Here is a 19,314-nt window from a genome sequence, read left to right on the forward strand (position 1 = left end):
GTTGGTCATTTTCCTAAAAACGGCGTAAAAAACGGCTCCTCCCCGCCCCCCCCCGCTCTTGCCCTCAGTCCCAGCTCTCAGCTATTGCCGTTTTCTGGACTCAAAAAAAGCTTGGCAGATTCTGCATTCGGTGGAGACTTTGTTTGACAGGGTTTTGCCTGAGCTTCACTCCTCCCCTGAAGTTCGGCAGCTGTTTGACCTGAAGGACGGACAATTTGTGCCCGTCACTGCCGGCCTTGCCGTTTTAACCACAGATTGCCAACCGCTTTACGTCGCGCTGCTCCTCTCACACAAACCACCGCTCATCTAACCGTTAGCTAACATCTGCGTGGCCTCGAAAACGGGGCAAAACTTCTCCTACGGGCTTGGGGCTTTTCTGTCGGGAGCTGGGCCGGGGCTGCCCTTGCCCGGGCCCTGCCCGCCGCGGCCCGGCGCACCATGGCGGCCCGGCGGCCCGGCACGCACGCTGGCGGAAGGCCGGTGCTGATGTCACTCCTAAGTCAGAAAGCGGTGTGAGCTCAGAGGACTGGTGGTTTTCTGGTTTGGTTTTTTTTTTTTTTTTTGTAATTACGGGATGCGGGGGAGCTCCTCCCCGGCCCCTCCCCTCACAGAGGCCATAAAAGCGCGGGCAGCGGCGCGAGGGGGTGTGGGTTCGCGTGGGGCTTGTGCGGTCGGGGCGCGTGGGCGGGGCCGCCGCCTCCTCGCGGGTTCCGTTAGGTGGGGGCGCGGCAGCCGTTGGCCGGGAGCCGTTCGCCGGGAGCCGTTGGCCGCCGGTCAGTCGTGTGCCGCTCACCGACCAGGATGGATGACAAAAAGGTACGGAGAGACCCCGGATTTATTCCTTATCCCCCACCATGCTCCCCCGGCAGCGCCGCGGCCGGTGCGAGGTGGTTACCGGCCGGCGGCCGCCGCTCGGGTCCCCGCGGGGCGGGGGGATGTCGCGACTGGCGGGTGGTCGGGGTTTATCGCCGCCTCGTCGTCGGTCGGAGGGAAGATGGATGCGGTGGAGGTGCCGGCAGGCCGCCGCCGCCGTCCGTTAGTGGGAAAAGCCCCGTCTGCGGCGGGGGGGGGGGGGACACACGGGGGCAGCGCGGTGTTTGGGAGGGGTTGTGGCGGATCGCAGGATTGATTTGTTTTCGTGCGTGTGGCCTGATGATCCGCATGATGCTATTGGTATTTTTATTGATCGCGAGGCTTATTTTGCTGGCAGGGCAGCACTCGTTTGTCCCGGGGTTCGTGGTGCTAAAAGGGGGATTATTCCTAAATGATTTTTCTTTTCTTTTTGTTGTATGGCTTATAATAAAGCTATTTTAAAATTTCAAGAAGGCAAAGCCCCTTGCTCCTTTGGAGAGCGGGGCCCGAGCGTTTGTCGGCATCATAATTCATCCGCAGCTACGAGCGAGGCGTGCGGCGGTGGCGTGAGCTAATGACTGCGTGTGTGGGGAGTGCATCGAGGGAGAGGAGCGGGCAGGCGTGAGGGGGAGAGGCAGCAAGTCCCCACCGAACCCGCTGCAGGATGCCGGGGGATTACGGTTACACGGGAACAGCAGAATCGGGGAAGCCCGGGACCCTCCCCGCCATGTTGATGGGAGATGGGGGTAGTGGGAGATGAGGCAGAGGAGGAAAGCATCTGGTCAAGGTCGGTCGGAGGAGGGCTGGGAGGCCGCCTTAGCTGGGTTGAACGAGTCGTACGGCTCTGAGGTTCCAGTCGGTGAAGGAGAGAAGCATCTCCCGGCTGATGAACGCTGCTGATGCCTGTGGTTGGAGGGAGGGGTAGTGATTTGAATTCCTTGCTGGTGTATAGACCTCAGCCTTGAGCCTTTGGATAGGGCGGGTGTAGCTGTACTATTTCTGAGCTCCCTGGTGGCCTTTTGGGAAGTGAGGCCCTTCCAGCAGTAACAAGTGATCCATACATTAGATCACGGTCTGGCTCGCTGGAGGGGATGGGTCAGGCCATGTGATGTCTAGGTGGTAGGAGATGAATAGCTGGCAAGAGCCAGGAGGAGGGAGTATGAAAGAGGGTAGAAGAACTAAGCTCGTTATAGCTTATGTATGTAGCATGTCGGTAAGAGGTTACCCACCATGCAGGTACTCTAGGGTCCCTGTGCACCCAGAAGAAATAGGCCAGCTGTGACCACTGCAAGCCATGACAAAGCAGAGGCCTGGGGGGAGAGATGCTCTTGTGTTGAGTCACCGTGTTGAAAATGTGGAGAACTGGGTTTTGTCCCCAGCTTTGCTATACCTGCTAACTAGGGATGACCTGGCCTGGAGTCCTGTAAGTGCTCAGATGTCTTAATGCCATTTCACAGGCATCCAGGTGCTTTGAAAGAGATGTGTCCTTGTGGTTCTGTGATAAATTTTGTTGCGACAAAGATCAGGGGGAGCGGTCACAGTGGCAGGGAGAAGGCCTAGACCGCTTAGGGTGTGTTCAGGTGTGAATGCTACCTTGGGAATCATCTGCCCCCTGCAAGAAAAGGACCTTGTCCCCTTTGTCTCCATCACTAACCTCATCAGGAAGAGAGCTCAGCCTGAGACACTTAAATGATGTAGGTGGGGGAAACCACGCTTGAGAGTAATTTCCCCAGTTTCTGTTTACTGGGGCCTAACTGATAGCGCTGTGAGGATTGTGCAGGACAGAAGCACCTACATACTTGGCTTGAAAGATTGGTAAAGGTGTCATGAGCACTGACAGAAGGTTATTGGCAAAAATTTTGGGCAGTCTTGGGAGTCACTTCTCCTGGAGCTGAGCTGAAAAGTGAGAGGCTGGAAGAGCTGTGACAGTAGGCCCCACAGAGTACTTTTCTCTCCTCTGCCAGCCTTAGGACAATAATTGGAAAGCCTTGGAAAAGGGACTGTTAATATTTTTGGAAAATCTTTCAGTCCCGCCTGAGACAGAAACATGATCTTTCCAAATTGTGCCAACTCAAGCACTGGCAGTCTAACTGCCAACTCCTGAGTCACCTGCTCCCCCACGCCTCCCTAACACAGAGCTGGCTTAAATGCCACAAGCTTTAAAAACAAAGAAAATGTCAGATGCTTTTCACTGCCACTTAAATTTCTCAGTCTGTGGAACTTCTGAGGTTGGACCTTCAAGCTTCCTCTGTGCTTCCGAGGGCTCAACAGTTTGTTATTTTATTGTAATAGAGATTCACATATACTCAAATTCCAGGGACTATGCTTCATTTAAAATACCAAGTATTGCCACAGCTTCAAGAAAAATAAACGGGAAGGTTGGCAGCACTGCTGCCGCCTCTGTGAGGTAGGCAGCCCTGCCAGGTGCCCTGGGGCAGGGTTGGAAAGCTCTAGCCTGGGAAAAGTGGGCCTGTTGCTGAAGAGTGCATGTTTTAACTGTTAGGAGTGACTGCCAGTATAGCAGAGCTGAGACTCAATTTATGGGAACTTGTCAGTTGGCTCGGGGAAGAATTAGACCCTTGTTTCATGACATGCCAGAGATCAGCAAAAGCTTTTCTGTAAAGCAGATCAACCCAAAATAACAGCCACTAATGCAGCCAGTGTATTCATCACTAATGAGCTGAGAATATTTGATGATGAAGGTCAGGAGATAATAAAGGGGAGGTCCTGGTAGACCCTCCTAATCACAGAACTTTTCCTGTTCTGCAACTACATCTCCCTTTCCAGGGTCTCCGTTACTGGTACCCACCCTTGCTGGATAAAAGCCCATCCCCTGTCCTTGGCGCACTTGCACATGGCGCCTATGAGCTTCAGTTGCTGTTTATGCCAAAGAGAAACTTGTGTAGAAAGCATGACTAAAAAATTAACTAAATAGTTGTTTTTTTCTCTTTTTCCACAGAAAATCACAGCACCCCTTATCTATGCTGTTTCCATTGCTGCCATTGGATCTCTTCAGTTTGGGTACAACACTGGTGTCATCAATGCTCCTGAGAAGGTGAGAGAGAGAATGAGTTGGGGAGATAGTATGAGTGAGAGGCTGATGGGAAAATGAAGGTGTAGAAAGGAGAGGACCTGTCTCACAAGCAGCTAATAATTTGGTTCTGGTTTATGAAGTCAAGAAGATGTTGAAACCCCCTTTCGACTACAACAATGAACAGGAAGGGCAAAGTTTTGGGGAGGGGAGAGAGCAAGCAAAGAGGTTAATTCTCTTAGTTAGGAGTGCAGGGGGGACAGGAGGGCTACATCTGCCATGTCCTGATAGGTCTATATTTGGTGTGTGGAGGAATGTGACCCACTTCAGTTTTGAGTCAGAATAAACCAGCCATAGCAGAAGGAATGTAGAAAGCAGCGTACAGAAAACAGTTGAGGGTTGATAGGTATTACAGTTGCTTAAGTTTAGTTTATCTCAGGGACCATCTCAGTTTCTTTATTTTATTTGTTTATTCATTCCTTATGTTAAGTGTAGATTGAGTGCTTGTAAAAGGGTTGTGACTGGGGTGCTCTGATCAAATCATCTCATGACTGTCGCCTAAGAAAGAAGAGATGAACGTGAGAAATGTGGTGTTGTTTTTTTTTTTTTCTTCTTCTAACTATAAGATGGTTCCTCTCTCTCAGGAACTGAGTCACCAATACCACATCCACCCTGTCTCCGGAAATAGATGTCACATTGCTGGTGGTGGGAGGCGGGGTGGGGGGGTGTGTGGTTCTCCCTAGCTAATGTCCTGCTGCCATCTGCTGGGGCAGACACTGAGGCCATGTCCCCCTCAGCCCTTGCAGAATTGTCCTCATTATCAAAGAGGATGCCTTGGAAATCAGCAAGACAGCCCTGTCACATCCCCATGGGGCAGCAAAGGATTGTTTTACATAATGCAGTTTTTCAGGCTTACCTCAGTGAAACTTTCTGTGTCTCTTAAACTGTTTCCATCTCAGAAAGTCTGTCCCTGCTACCAGAGTTCTGGTATTGCCACAAATGTTCCCTTGCATTCTCTGGTCATGTTTTATTGCGCGCGCTCTCTCACTCTCAACTGTCTCGCACCCCCTCCCAAGCACCACCAGTGACTCACATCATCCAGAAACATTCAGAAGATAAGCCTGTTTTCCTTAATAAGCACTGTCCCACCCCCCAACATTCGGTGATCTACCCCTTATCATCCTGCTACCCGTCTACTGAACTTCTCGAAAGTTCCTCTTTCTGCACCCTCATCTTCCCCTTGTGTGACTTGTTGCTGCTTACTGAATTTTTAGGGTCTATCCTTGCTTCTTGACTCTATGAAAACAGAAGGCAGACCTCAGAAGTGATCTCCCCTCTTCCCAGTGCAGAATGCCTCCTGCTGGATTGTAACTCTGTCCCCACCTGGTTTCTCTTGCAGATCATCAAGAGGTTCTTCAACAAAACCCTGTCAGAACGGACTGGGGAGGCTGTCTCCCCAGAGCTCCTCACCTCTCTCTGGTCCCTTTCTGTAGCCATCTTCTCAGTGGGAGGGATGATCGGCTCCTTCTCAGTCAGCTTGTTTGTCAACAGATTTGGCAGGTAAGTTGGGAAGAGGGATCCAAGCCATTAGGAAATTTTCCCTTTCTACAGTGAATGTTGGGAGGAAGAGGGCACAGGTGAGAGGAGGGGAGGAGGAGGAAGCAAAAAGAAAGAAAGGTTTGTAGGCTAAGGCAGGAGCTGAACGGAATTCCTCTGTCCCCCTGAGGTGGGGGGTCATGGGTAGGTTTATCCTTCTCCCAATGATTTTCCCACTGTATTGCCAGTTTAAGCTCAGTCTTGACATCTTTATCCTGGCAGGAGGAACTCCATGCTACTGGTGAACATCTTGGCCTTTGCTGGTGGCACTCTCATGGGCTTCTCTAAGATGGCAAAGGCAGTAGAGATGCTGATTATTGGCCGCTTCATTATTGGTCTTTTCTGCGGTCTCTGCACTGGTTTTGTGCCCATGTACATCAGTGAGGTCTCGCCCACCAGCGTCCGTGGAGCCTTTGGCACCCTCAACCAGCTGGGCATTGTTGTGGGCATCCTGGTGGCCCAGGTAAGCTTGACACAACCCGATCCTGCCCTCGGGGCGAGAAGGGAGGGCTGGGGGAGGGTGAGCTAATCTGCACTTTCCATCAGGTGTGGTATGTCATCCTGTCATACCCACTGGTGTGGGGTATTGGAGTATTTAAATCACTCACTTCTAAATCACTCTATTTCTTTCTATTTCTAGATCTTTGGCCTAGAGGGAATCATGGGGACTGAAACACTTTGGCCACTGCTTTTGGGCTTCACAGTCCTCCCAGCAATCTTGCAGTGCGTGGCTCTTCTTTTCTGCCCTGAGAGCCCCCGTTTCCTATTGATCAACAAGATGGAGGAAGAGAAAGCACAAGCAGGTAAGAACTTATCTCTGAAAGGGCAGGGCTGTATTCTGGCTCACAGCTTGTACTGAACTTGAGTGGGAGGTCAGGACTGACTCTGGAGCCTGTGGGTGGATCAGGGTGTGACTCCCGGAGGGCACCAGGCCTACCCTCCCATCCTTAGATTGCACCAGTGCCAGGAACTGTGAGAAACCTGGCATCCTAACAGAGAATCCAGGTGGGATTAAGATGTGAGAAGTGGCACCTGGCCTGGTGGGATGTAGCAGGGCCAGCTGCTGTAGCTCTTTCGGCTCCTCCTGGAAGGCAGGAAATAAGCTGACATTTAACAAGGAGCTTGGAGGGTGTTTCCCTCTCCTATTGCAGAGAGCTGGAGACAGCTCTGACAAGCATGTGAATAGGATTAGGGATGAAATGTAAGTTTGGAGCTCAAGCAACAGGACCAGAACCTGGGCTTGTTCGCAGCACCCCAACCTCTGGGTTTAAAAGATGAGCAAGGTTGCATGTGGAGGCTCTCTTTCCCATGTAGCAGACCTGAACACCAACTGGCAGATGGTCCAGTCTTCCCAGTGTGCCTCCCTGAAATATCAGGGCCAGGGTGGGGGGAGCCTACTGGCTGTGGGTATATTATACCTGGCATTTTTTTGGATTCCTCCCTCCAGTTCTCCAGAAACTTCGTGGTACACAAGATGTGTCTCAAGACATCCTGGAGATGAAAGAAGAGAGTGCTAAAATGTCCCAGGAAAAGAAAGCAACTGTGCCAGAGCTCTTCCGTTCTCCAAACTACCGTCAAGCCATTATCATTGCCATCATGCTGCAGCTTTCCCAACAGCTCTCGGGCATCAATGCTGTGAGTTATCTTCCTGTCCCAACTGCTGGGCCTCCCTTATCTCTGGTTACACTTGCACTTGCCACTAACGTTGAGAACTGTGCTTCCAAAAAACCTCTTTGTGCCTTGTCTGGCCATTGCTGTTTTGTGATACCGCAGAGATTGCTAAAATGGAAGGTGGAGATTATATTGGCTTTCACTTCCCCCACCCTCCCACCCCACCGTGGCAAGGCACTGCAGCCTTGCACCAAGTGAATGAACCTTGACTGGAAGGACGCTGTTTTATACTGTTGAGTGCTTCTTAAAACCTCTCCGTTGGGCCTGCAAGCCATTAGGCAGAGAATGAGGGACATGCTCTCAAACACTGAAATCATGATGGTGTCTAATTTTTGTTTCCCAGGTATTCTATTATTCTACGGGGATTTTTGAAAGAGCTGGTATCACACAGCCTGTGTATGCCACTATTGGAGCTGGCGTGGTAAACACCGTCTTCACTGTTGTGTCGGTAAGTGGAATGGGGCCTTATGGTGAGAAGTAACTTGTCTGTCTGGGCTTTTTTGAGAGGTTTGACTGAAGACAAGTAGCCAGGCTGTAGCACAGCATCGAGAGAGGGAATGTCCGATGAAAGCAAAGAATGCATTAATAAAAGCATTATGGGAGGAGAGGAGGGGAGAAAGGGTTATTGTAATCCTTTCAGAAGAAAGGGAGAGTGACAAGGAGTGCATGGGGGAAAATAATGATGAGAAGGCAGTAGCAAGAACCAGAGAGGAAAACTTGTGCCAAGGATGGAGCAGCCTGGTGACCTGCACTGAGATCACCACTGGCACTGAGGACTACAGGCAGATAAGAGGTGCAGGGCACACCGAGCAAGGGAGTCTCTTCTGCGCTTGCTACCAAAGTCACTGATTTTTTTTTTTTCTTCTCCTTCCATTTTCCAGCTGTTCCTGGTGGAGCGTGCTGGACGCAGGACCCTCCATTTAGTTGGTTTGGGTGGCATGGCTGTGTGTGCTGTTCTTATGACAGTTGCTTTAGCTCTGAAGGTGAGTAATTAGTGTTCTTGTCGAGGCTGACCCCAGCAGGGAACCTATAATACTGTGCATGTGCCTTGTCCTGCAGTTCTGCCCTTCAGGCAGTTACAGCTGGGGCTAGAGCTGAGTGCAGCTTCCAAACTGTGGAAACTGCCACAGTGTTCACAGTGCAGCTGAGAAAGTTGTGACACTGGAGATGGTATTTGTGCTGTGCCATGTTTGCCTCAAATTGCAGCTGATCATGTTTTGTTTTCCTTGCAGGATGTTGTGGAGTGGATCAAATACATCAGCATTGTTGCCACTTTTGGCTTTGTGGCGCTTTTTGAGATTGGCCCTGGCCCTATTCCATGGTTCATTGTGGCAGAACTCTTCAGCCAGGGCCCACGGCCGGCAGCCATGGCAGTGGCTGGCTGTTCCAATTGGACCTCAAATTTCTTGGTTGGAATGCTCTTCCCGTATGCAGAGGTAAGGACCCAGTTTGCAAAGTACTGTGGGAGTGCTTCAGCATTGAAATGGGTGTCTCCATCTTGGAGACTTCAAAACATGACTGTATGACGCTTCACAAACTGATCTGTCCTTGAAGTTGTCCCTGCTTTGAGCAGAGGGCTGGTCAGTCTTCCAGAGGTCCCTGATCCTGTGTTCTGATTGTTACTGAAGGTTAAGAGTGTTGTGGCTCAGCTTATATTCTGGTGTCTGAAGTGCTTGTAGCTCACAGATAGTTGGAAGAGCCATCTTAAATAGCACATCAAGGCTTTCCATTTAAAAGCCACAATTTTGGTCACCTCCAGGAATATTAAAGCATTTCAGAAGCCCACAGCAACCTGATTTCATCTTAAAATGCTGTGTTGAGAAAGTCAGTAAGGGCATTGTTGGAGAAAGGTGTTAGGATTTTGACCTGTCAACTGCAAATGACCTTGCATTTAGGTTTATGAGCTTGTCAAACTAAAACCTCTTGCTCTTTTTCCTCCCTGCAGAAACTGTGTGGCTCCTATGTCTTCCTGATATTCCTTGTTTTCCTGGTCATCTTCTTTGTCTTCACGTTCTTCAAAGTGCCAGAGACCAAGGGCAGGACTTTTGAAGACATCTCCAGGGGCTTTGAAGGACGAGCGGAAGCCAGCCCCACATCACCTGTAGAGAAGAACCCCATGGTGGAGCTGAACAGCATACAACCTGACAAAGAAGTTGCCTAAGATTCGTGACACGCCCCTTCTTCGACTCTTAAATGCTTAAAGAGTCATTAAAGGAATGAGCAAAGAAAACCATGAGAACTGGGACATTTTTTCCCCCCTTCAATTGCTGCTATTTTCTTCTTTGCACCCACATAACCATTCTGCCAGGCTTACCAGTGTTAAGCAAATCTGATATGGGTGATCCCATTTTCAAATACTGGAAGGCACCTGGCACTTGCAAAAATAGTCTCATCTTCCCTGTCACAAACATCAGGAGAACAGAGAAGAGCTGGCAATATTTTTGCTTTTCTCACCTATAATTGCTATTTGGGGTTAACATACTTATGCACGCAACGACCATTACACATTTGAATCTAATTACTATTTTTGTAGTGAGTTGAAGTGACCCACTAAACAAGTCCCCGGCCCTTTGAGTCGAGTCTGTGTGCGTGTGTGCAGTGTTACACTGGAATTTAACGAGCCTACCAAAAAGCCATCTCCTTGCTTTTTCCCATCCAGTGTACACTTTTTTCAGCCTCAGGAAAAAGGGGACCAAGTTACATGCATATTTTTTCCTGCTCTTTTATTTTTTGTATAGACAGACTGAAAGCATAATTTTACTTGAGTTTATTTATTTGTATGTCACTTTGTAAATATTTATTTTTTTAATGGTGTACAAAAATGTACAGATAATGAAATTGAAGTTGTTTAAGAGAAATAGCTATTCTAACAAAAGATGCTGTAGACTTGAGGTGCAATAAGACTGTAAAGGAGAAATGTGGTACTAAGCAGGAGATTGGGCATTTTGGACGGTACGTACAACAGAGCCAATTATGCACATCACCTTTAAGTTATTTGTACCCTCTGGAAAGAAATTCAAAGAATTGTGTACTAGTGAGAAGTATGTTTGTCCACCAAAATCTCTGTTGTTTGGGGATTTTTTGGGTGGCAATTTTAAGTATTGTTCCCAAGTGTTGATTGGAAGGTGGTATTGCAGCAAATGGGTGTTGTTGGTTTGTATTTTCAGTCATGGTTAAGTATTGTATGGGATGATTGAGTGTGGTGATGGCAAACCAGAAGGTAACTTCCTGCCTTCTCTTCATTTTACTTTTTGGCTTCTCTGAGGTATTCTAGTAGGTCAGAAAGTCTGAAATTTGCAATTGTTACTTAAGGGTGTGCGAGGATATAAATTATTTTCCAAAGCTGTATTTTCTTAGAAATTGCTCTTATAAATATTAAACAGAGGCATGTAGCATGACCCTTCTGGACACAGGCATGGTTTGTTATGGCATGTGTAAGTTCATAAAGGTGTAGAGATGCTGGAGTAGAGACCAGAGCTACTGGAACTTGCTGGCTTAGCAGTGTGAAAGGTCTGTAGGGCTCAGTCCACTGGTTGGTTGGAGGCCAGATGTCTTTGCCCTGTGTGTCCTCTCTGGAAGATCTGCATGACGTTGTGATGCTCACCAGTGTGCAGCATGCTGTGTAGATGTGTACAGCTCTGTAATAGTGCCTCTGTTAAAAAGGATATGGCAGACAGCAATTGTACATCAGTAAATATCAGTCTCCCCGCTTGTCAATTGAGAGTATGTATGCACCTACCCTTGCTGCCAAGCTAGTGCAGTTCAGTTCAGGAAGGCAAAAAAGTAGCACATATGGTATCCTTGCAATTAAGGGGGGGTGGGGACTTTGCTTCACTGACCCTGTTGAGAGACTCCAGGCCTGTGTTTGTCCAGACCCGCACAAGCTGTCTAAAGGTAGCATAGAGGTAGGTCCAGTTTAAAATCCCTGTTAAGATCATCTGTGGTTTTGGACTCAATCAAACTTGAGTCTACCTGTAAACTCATGCTGGAGTTCATCGCTGGAGAGCCTAGAGGAGAGGCAGGCCCTCAGCTTCCAAGGTGGGTAAAAAGAAGAAAGCCTCAGAAAGGTCGGAATGACAGCAAATTTGTCATAGTGTGGATAGCTCAAGCTTTCTTGACAACATACTGCTTCAGAGCAGGTCAGAAGTTCTCAATAGATGTATATTCTGGGGGCATGTATCTGGTACTTAGAGTAACTAGAGTGATGACATTTCTACCTTCCCTAACGAGAAACAGTTGCAAAGATTAGTAAAATCTGCTGCTGTGAAATACTTCCTGTGACTTCACTTGAAATACTCCGGCTTTGCACAACGCAGTCCTACTACATCCAGTTTTCCCTAGCTCTCTATCAGGCTTCCATGCCAAATATGTATTCTTCCAACTTTAATATTTTGGCTCAGTTACAGAGATTCCTGTGCCTGCCCTTTGACCCTCCGGCACTTGCAGACATTATATTTCTCTATGGGCACCTATATGTTAGGAAATTCCCCCTACAGCTGTGCATAAGAGCATTCCATACTTTGCATCAGAGATGTGTGTTGGCTTGGACCGAAATGTGTAGGTCTTTCTCACATGGTATCTCTTTGTTATTTTCTTTTTCTGTAACAGCATTGTGAATATTTCGGATGGGTTTTATATGCTTATTAATGTGGTTGTTTCCCGTTTTTAAAATAAAAACTATAGAACCAAGTATCTATTTTGGATTTTACCTTTATCCTGTAGGTCTTCTGTTTCTTACTCCTTTATCACATCCTGGAATGTCCTCAACTTCTGTGCTGCAACCTTTCTGACTAGCCCAGCACCCTAGATATACTGTTTTATTACAGTGGAAATTACTATTTCTCTCAGCCTCCATGAATATTACCTTAATAAATTCCCTTACTACTATTCCTTAGCAGTTTTTAAACTAAAAATGTGCTTCTCTGGCTCTTGTTTGCCCAAATCCTTTTGTAGTATTTCTCAGTAACAGAAGGGAAGCAGCAGGAGGTTAGGAGTTCTGCCCAGGGCTAAAATGCCTGAGACTTCTGCTCCTGCCTCCTTCTGAGCATGGTCCTCAACTTCTCTGCCACAGGGGTGAAGAGGGAGCCCTTCCCCCTGTAAATGATGCTTTGCTCCCTCTGTCTGGCAGGTGACCTTACTGCCCTCCCTGGAAATCTTGCCTGTGTCCTCTCAGTACTAGCTGCCTGAAAGGAGCAGGTTGGTGAAGAAGAAACCCCACTGCCTGGAGAGAGGTCAGTGCCTGTGAGCTGCTCCCTTACCCAGGGGCTGTGGGCTGCTCTCACCCACCCGTGGATCTCCTGCCTAGGGAGTGCTGAGCACCCACCTATTGCCATGAGGCAACAAGCTCTTGTTCCAGTGCACTCTTTTCCTTCCCTGTCCTACAGCCATCTTACAAGCCCAAGGAGTCTGTGTTTCACAGGCAGAAACTATGAGAACAGTTCATCAAAAAGTAAGGAGATAAAATATCCTTCAGAGGAAGAGGATGGATGGAAGTGAGAGGAAGGAAGAGATGACAGAACCCAAAGTACCCTAGAGGAAGACTCAGGTGGATACACCTCCAGAGTCAGCAGACTGCACAAAGCAACCAGGAAACAGTAGGGTATAATGTAAAGTCTGAAAAAGCTCAGCTTAACAGAGCCCGTACAGAAACCTTTCGAAAACCTGACGTTACTGACCGCTATGTGTTTCTAGCTCCTAGCTCATGCCCGTATTTTTCAGGGTTTGCTATGCAACAGCCTCAGAGCTGGGGCCTGCTCTGGGCTAAGCTGTGCATGATTGTTTTTCAGCTCTGTGGCTGAGCTGAAAAAAAAAAAAAACCACCCAAACCAAACCACCCATCCAAACTTACAAGCATATATATCTACGTCAAACTTAACTCTAACATCTCCCTTTTCTTCTCAGAAGGGGAAAGAGAGAGCAAAATCACTCAGGGCCAAAACACATGATTCGCTGAGCCCTAAATTAATGCTTTATGTCATTTTTGTGATAAGCTTTTTGTTGGGGAATGAGTCTTTGTTTTAGATGTGGTTATTTTATTTCTGAAAGTTGTAAGGAAGCTTCAAAACAAAAAGCTGTTTTCAATTACATGATTTGAATGCTTGAAGATGGGTTGTTGAAACAGTTCACATTAAAGTGAGTGTGTAGGGAGTTCTCACAGCCACCACAATCCCCCCCAAAAATGTCATTCAACTCTGACAGGAGTGGCGGAGTTACCTTGGACAGGTGTGTCTTTGAGACTATCCACAGAACTTTGTTCTGGGTTGTTGGGTGCAAGTGCCACTGCAGAAACCTTCAAATCATTGCATAGGCCTCTGAAAATCAAGCTAGTCCCCAGAGCTGTGTGTGAGATCAAGGTTTAGCTGCAGCAGGCTTTTTTCCTGCTAATATCCCCACGTTACCTCTTGGGTGTACTCAGAACTGGTGAAGTATCACCTCTGATAGGAAGCAGAATACTCCAAGTCTCTGCACCCCACTCCCTAACTGGACCTGCAATGGAAGGGAGGAAGGAAGGAAGCAACGAAAGAAGAATGTGATAATGTAATCAGAGAATAAGTCTTGGAGGAAACCTCCTCCCTTTGTCACTTCCCTTCTCTTTGCCCAACAGCCCACATTACAAAACCGTGAGATTCTCAGATGCCACACTGTTGGCAGAGATGGAGTTCATGCCAGGTCAGGACCGTTCTGAATTCTCTCTGTTCCAGTGCATTCCCCATCTGAGCAGCGGTTGGTAGAGGTGTTACGACTAGGAAAATCCCAAATGACATGGAAAGTTTTGATATGTCTGTGGAACCAGAAGGCCCTAAGATGTGTATGAGTAACTGGATCACTGGAGAATCCTTCTAGGAGAGGAACCACTGCTGAGTGGACAAGAGGAGATCCCCAAGGGTCACAAGTGACATCAGCCACATCAAAGGTTTCAGTACCATTTTACAGGCTGAAGCATGATAAAGAGTGTCACAGCATCACTGCCAACATTTGTTGATTTTTTCATGTGTTATTTCTAATGAACATGTTTGTGTACCAGACAAGAAAAGCGGTTAATTTCTGTGAGAAGAAACGTGAAAAAACATTTTATTGAAGGTAGATTTTTCTGCTGCATGCCCTGTGCACAAATCTTTGTATCTGATTTTGTGCTCTTTTAAAGTTCCAGGCATCTCAGTAGCTGGGGAGACCATGGGGATGCTTCTCCTTTGGGAAGAGCCCAAACAGTGCTGCAGTCTTACCTCCCAGCAGAGCTGCTAAGCCCTTCTTTGAGGGCTACTCAAAAAAAGGACATTTGCTGGTTTGGTGGGGGACTGTGTCATCATCTGTTTCATTTGAGAGGAAGGAAGGTGTGGACACTCTGCTAATGCCATTGTGGTGGGGCCACCATGGAGCAGCAGCAGGAGGTGACTCACTACAACCTTTTCTCCTGCTCTACACATAATGAGAAAGGTCCTGCCAGCAGGTAGATCAAACACATACTGAGTTGCACAGAATATTTACACCTCTCTGGGTTTTTTCAGGCTTTCTGCAGACCAGACTAAGGACACAGTTGCAAGGTTTTCTTCACTTTGAGAAGGACTCTCTGAAGATGTGTGAGATGCTTACTGGAAAACCTTGGGTTTTCAAGTAAGCTCTGGTGGCTCTGGTCTGTCATGTTTACACTTTAACCTGGCTCTGTCTTTACAATGTGAGTTAGCAGGCAAGAGACAGTTGTCTTCATAGTATGCTGCTGGGAAGAGACAGCACTGAGGGAAATAAGGCTTCTTAGACGAGGAAAGAAAACTGTTTTGTTTCCTAATATATATATATTGATAAGACAATTTAATTGGTGCTCCTTAAAAGTATGCAGTATCTAGTGGAGGCAGGCTGTGTAACTTTTAAAACAATTCACTTGCTGTGCTAATCCTTGTTTCTATGCTATACTCCACTAAAATACACAGTGTTTACAAGAACTGTCTTTTCCTTCTCTGTAAGACACAGCTTCAGCATGCCTGATAGACACATGACTGACCTGGAAAGTCTGTTTACTTCTTGCATTGCACAACCATTTTCTGCTTTGCAAATGGTCACATGGGTTTGTGTGAGGCAGTCACATTGGCACACCAGTCACTGTGGCATGAAGTGTGGGACCGTTGCAGATCATGTACTGAACAAGGTCATCCATGCAATGATCAACCTCATCAAACATCACCCAATCTTTCACCTCTGCTCTGGTCTCTGTTTCATCCTGTTTTATTCTTTTCTCCATCATGAACAAATTTGCCTTCCATCAACAAATTTGCTTCTCCATCATGAACAAACTCAGATGTTTATTTCTTCCTTTATATTCTTGTCGCCAACTGCTATTGTCACCCAGACTGCACATTATCTTGTTTTAAACTTATATTCATACATTAAATACTTTAGGATCTGGACTATTTTTGTTTCCCTTTGCTTTGCTTATTTCTTTGAAAGTGTTCTCTCTGACACGGATCAAAGCTCTCAGTGACATGTCTTAACCTCATAGCTCTGCTTTGAGTCTAGCCTATGACACAAGTCTATGACCTAAAGAGTCCACAAGGTTTAGGACAGAGTCACCAGAATACTCTTCCACTGAGGAAGGCATAGGGATGCACAACCAGGAGAAGATGAAGGCTGGGAGCGGTGGTGAAGGTGTGGAGGAATATGGATGCAGCAGTGTGAGGTTTACAATGCATGGAAGAGCCCGTAGGAGGCTGAACAGAGAAGGGAAATGGTGAAGATTATGAATATGTACTGAAGCAATCAGTAAGAAGAGAATGGTGGGTTGCTGACCTCTGAGGAAAGGAGGAAGCGGATGCAAACTAAACATCCCTGAGATCTGGAAGGAAGGTGAGGCATTCATAAGTGTGAGAAGGTGGAAGAGGGCCTGCGAGAGAGGAGTATGAACTTTGACAGAAGCAGGTGAGAGAGTGAGGAAGAGAAAGACAGAAGGCCATGTGCAGTAGAAAGCCAACAGCCACAGCACCAAAGTACAGGCCCTTGAGCTGCATGCAAAATAACATGAAGCCTCATAGGATTCTGGTAGCTTATGACTCACTTTGCTAATGTCAGCAAAGCCCGGTTCGGACAGATACCACCACTGCACTGAAACCTGCAGTGGCTCATCCAGCTCAGAGAAACTGCCAATGCAGAAGCATTGGAAAAAATGCTTCCAGCTTCCTTATTTCATGCCACAAACAAAACTTTTTGTGAGTGATGGAGCAGCATCACACTGCCTTTACTGTCTGACTTCTTTCTCATGCTGATGCAAGAATAATACTCACACTAATCATGTGTAGCTCACAGGTAATTGTGTATGTTGTAATGCTTTGGACACATGCAGAAAAACATTAAAAGCATTGTATTAGTGGAAGGCTTCAGTATTTCCAAACACATCGTCTAGGGCAACTTCGCTGCGTGAGCAAATATGATTTCTTTTTCCAAGTGTAACTGAAACAAAAAACCCACAACAACAAAAAAAAAAGAAAAAAAAAAAAAAAGAAAAAATAAGTAGAAGTAAAGAGAGAGATACATTTTTCCTTGGTTATGGGAAGTCTACCTCCTGACTGACTGACTGGCTGTGTGTGTGAGGACAGAGCAGCCAAAGCACAGATGCTAGGGCTGGTTAGAAATAAAGCTCCAGCAAAGATTTAGTGCACAGTGGTGGCTCATGAAAAGATAGTTTTGGTTTTTTTCCTTGGCTGGGACTTAATCTTTTGTTAACTAAACTGAGCTGAGAGAGCATGTTTTCTCCTGCTGACGGAAGGGTCCAGATGAGTTAGTAACACTTCAAAAGTAGAGACTGAGAAAATATAAATCTGTGGGAAGCCTTGAAGGAGTGAACTGTGCTGAGAGGAGTGGGAGGGAGGGAAAGGTGGAATTCATGCCTGAAAATGCTGATAGCTCTTGGGATCCAGAAGCAGTCACTGCAACCTCAGCTGGGGCAGGAGAGCAGGCAGGACACACCTCAGTTTCCTGGAAGCCCTCGTTGGACTGGAGGCCAAAAGGGACACAGGAATGGTCACACCCAAATGCACCCACTTTGCACTGGATGTGTGGATGCCGGGTGTATTTGCTTGTGCAGCGCCCCGACACGAAGGAGATGCAGAGGCATAGTATGGCATGTGGTTTGACATCTTCTCAATGTTGCCTGGCATAGGAGGGCAAGGTGATGAAAGAGGGGCACAAAGGAAGGGGGTTGTACTGTCCCACGTGCCAGTACAAAGGGCTGCAGGAGGTGCTGGGTAACTGTGAAGATCTGGGAGCCAAAGCTGCTCCCAGGCTCTCAGAACTGGGTGCTCCCAGGCAGGTTTTGGAGCACAGCCATGAAAACCATGTTTGAAGTGGCTTTGCACCAACACTGCAAAACCCAGCTAAGACTCATATTAGAGGCCAGTTCTTCTGAGATAAAAAAATATCTGATGTGTGGTTTGTGGGTGTGAACACTTTGGTTGCACACATACAGTGTGCTTGATTACTTGATCAAGGCAGGGCATTAAAAGTGCAGGTCAATGGAGTTGAGATAGAAGATGTTTCTGTGTTTAAACCAGACTTCCTCTCTCCCAGTTTTTGAAATAGCATCCTCTGAAATGATGTCCCCCTGTCTGCCCCCTTGGTTCACATTGAAACCTTGACAGATGGGTATGAAACCCTCAGAATGGTTTTTATCTCTTTTCTTACAGAACTCCGGAGACTGAGAGCTGCCGATGTTCTCTTGGAGGAGGTAAATGCAACAACAGAAGAATCAATCACACTGAAAGACATAAAGACAAGCTGTATGTAGCCCGTTACCATCCCTCTCAGCCTTAGTGCCAACACTGCACTGTTAGGGTTCAATGCTGTAGGTGGCTGTGGTGTGACCAGTTGTTCATGGGCAGAGAGGGAGCAGTGTCTCAGGGGGTGAGGAGGGACTGGACATGAGTTCTTATCAGCTAGGTCTGTGCTGATCGTGGAGGAAAATGGCGTCTCTGAAAGTGAAGCTTAAGAGGGTCATGTGGTGCGTTTTTATGGGTAAATTGTGGGGAGGTATTGACACTGGAGAAGACTTTCTCATCACCGTGCTCTGTCTCCTTCTCCTGATTTGTCTTTTAAAATTAAGTGTTCTTCCAAAATAGTCCTGCTACCTGGGGTTTTCCATTCTACCTTGATCACCCTAGAACTGGGAACCATAAGCTTCCGCCTCTCCATATTTCCTGTCTGTGCCTTTAATGCCAGCTCCTCATTCTCAGTGGACTGAACATAAAGCTGCTTTGCTGTAAGGAGACAAGAATGTCTTATTCTCTGAAGCACCCTGTCACATGGGTCAAAAAATGGACCAGTAGCTACTATGGGGTCCCACCTCCAACCATTCCAGATCCATACCAACCTGCAGATATTGGCATGCTGCACTTTGCCCTTGGCACAGTGTCCGACCCACCTCTTCTAGTATTGCTCTAGCCTATTTCACACCCCAGTACACAGAAAAATGATAGTCAACCTGCGTGGCCTGCTATCTTAGTTCCTGCCTTCAACATCGAAGCATTCTGCTGGCTGTCCCACCATGGCCATCACTGTACCAGAACAGGTTAGTGGCCCAGCAGCTTGCATCTGTTGGATTTTTCTTAAGGAATAGCCCATGACCATTATGTGTGAGGTGAAGCTAGTGTGAAGCCTTTCTTCTTCACACTGTCTCCCTGGTTATGAGTTCTCCACTGACATATCCTTTGGCCTCATGGAGCTGCCAAATGTTTCGTGGACAAATGCATCTCTACCAATTACATGCTCAAGAAAAACAACATTTAGTGAATGTACATCAGCAGAACATCAGAAGTATGTGATGACAATAGATGTGGCTGCTTCTTCCTTTTCCAGTTATTGCTCATGAAAAGGTTGGGGGAAATCTGCTAATATTTGGTCAGTTGGTTATGGCTTTGTACAGTCTATCTAGCTTTTCCTCTGCCTCCAGTTCAACCTTCAGTGCTACAGAAGATTTTAATGCACAATCAGCTGGTGTAGGTGCTATGCTTAGTGTTTCTGATATATTCTACCCTGTGTCAGGGTGTTCAAGAGTGTGATGGGTTGCCCAGGGCACTCTTTGGCAATGTCACGTTGCCAGGACACCAGCATGGAATTAGGAAGAGCTAGTCTACTGGTGGTGTCATTCACCTCCACTGGGATATTTTACATCTTCCAATTTCCCA

The 19,314-nt window shown here is 47.2% G+C and overlaps 1 protein-coding gene across 1 annotated transcript; it reads left to right on the plus strand.

Moving 5' to 3' along the window:
* The first annotated feature begins 652 nt into the window (after positions 1–652).
* On the plus strand, positions 653–11,839 carry LOC141944797 (solute carrier family 2, facilitated glucose transporter member 3). The gene is made up of 10 exons (XM_074871976.1): positions 653–816; positions 3,812–3,907; positions 5,283–5,443; positions 5,702–5,942; positions 6,120–6,282; positions 6,927–7,114; positions 7,494–7,598; positions 8,032–8,133; positions 8,383–8,586; positions 9,096–11,839. Exons 1-10 carry the CDS (start codon positions 802–804, stop codon positions 9,309–9,311), a joined length of 1,491 nt encoding a protein of 496 aa, XP_074728077.1. The 5' UTR covers positions 653–801; the 3' UTR covers positions 9,312–11,839.
* The last annotated feature ends 7,475 nt before the right edge of the window (positions 11,840–19,314 follow it).

The sequence above is a fragment of the Strix uralensis genome, chromosome 5 (assembly GCF_047716275.1).
Source record: "Strix uralensis isolate ZFMK-TIS-50842 chromosome 5, bStrUra1, whole genome shotgun sequence".
Classification (NCBI taxonomy): Eukaryota; Metazoa; Chordata; class Aves; order Strigiformes; family Strigidae; genus Strix; species Strix uralensis.

What these genes read in the sequence shown, in the direction of transcription:
- LOC141944797 (XM_074871976.1), top strand. An exon ending in CCGTCTTCACTGTTGTGTCG is followed by an intron (nt 7,599 to 8,031) that starts GTAAGTGGAATG and finishes TCCATTTTCCAG; the next exon opens with CTGTTCCTGGTGGAGCGTGC. An exon ending in CAGTTGCTTTAGCTCTGAAG is followed by an intron (nt 8,134 to 8,382) that starts GTGAGTAATTAG and finishes TTTTCCTTGCAG; the next exon opens with GATGTTGTGGAGTGGATCAA.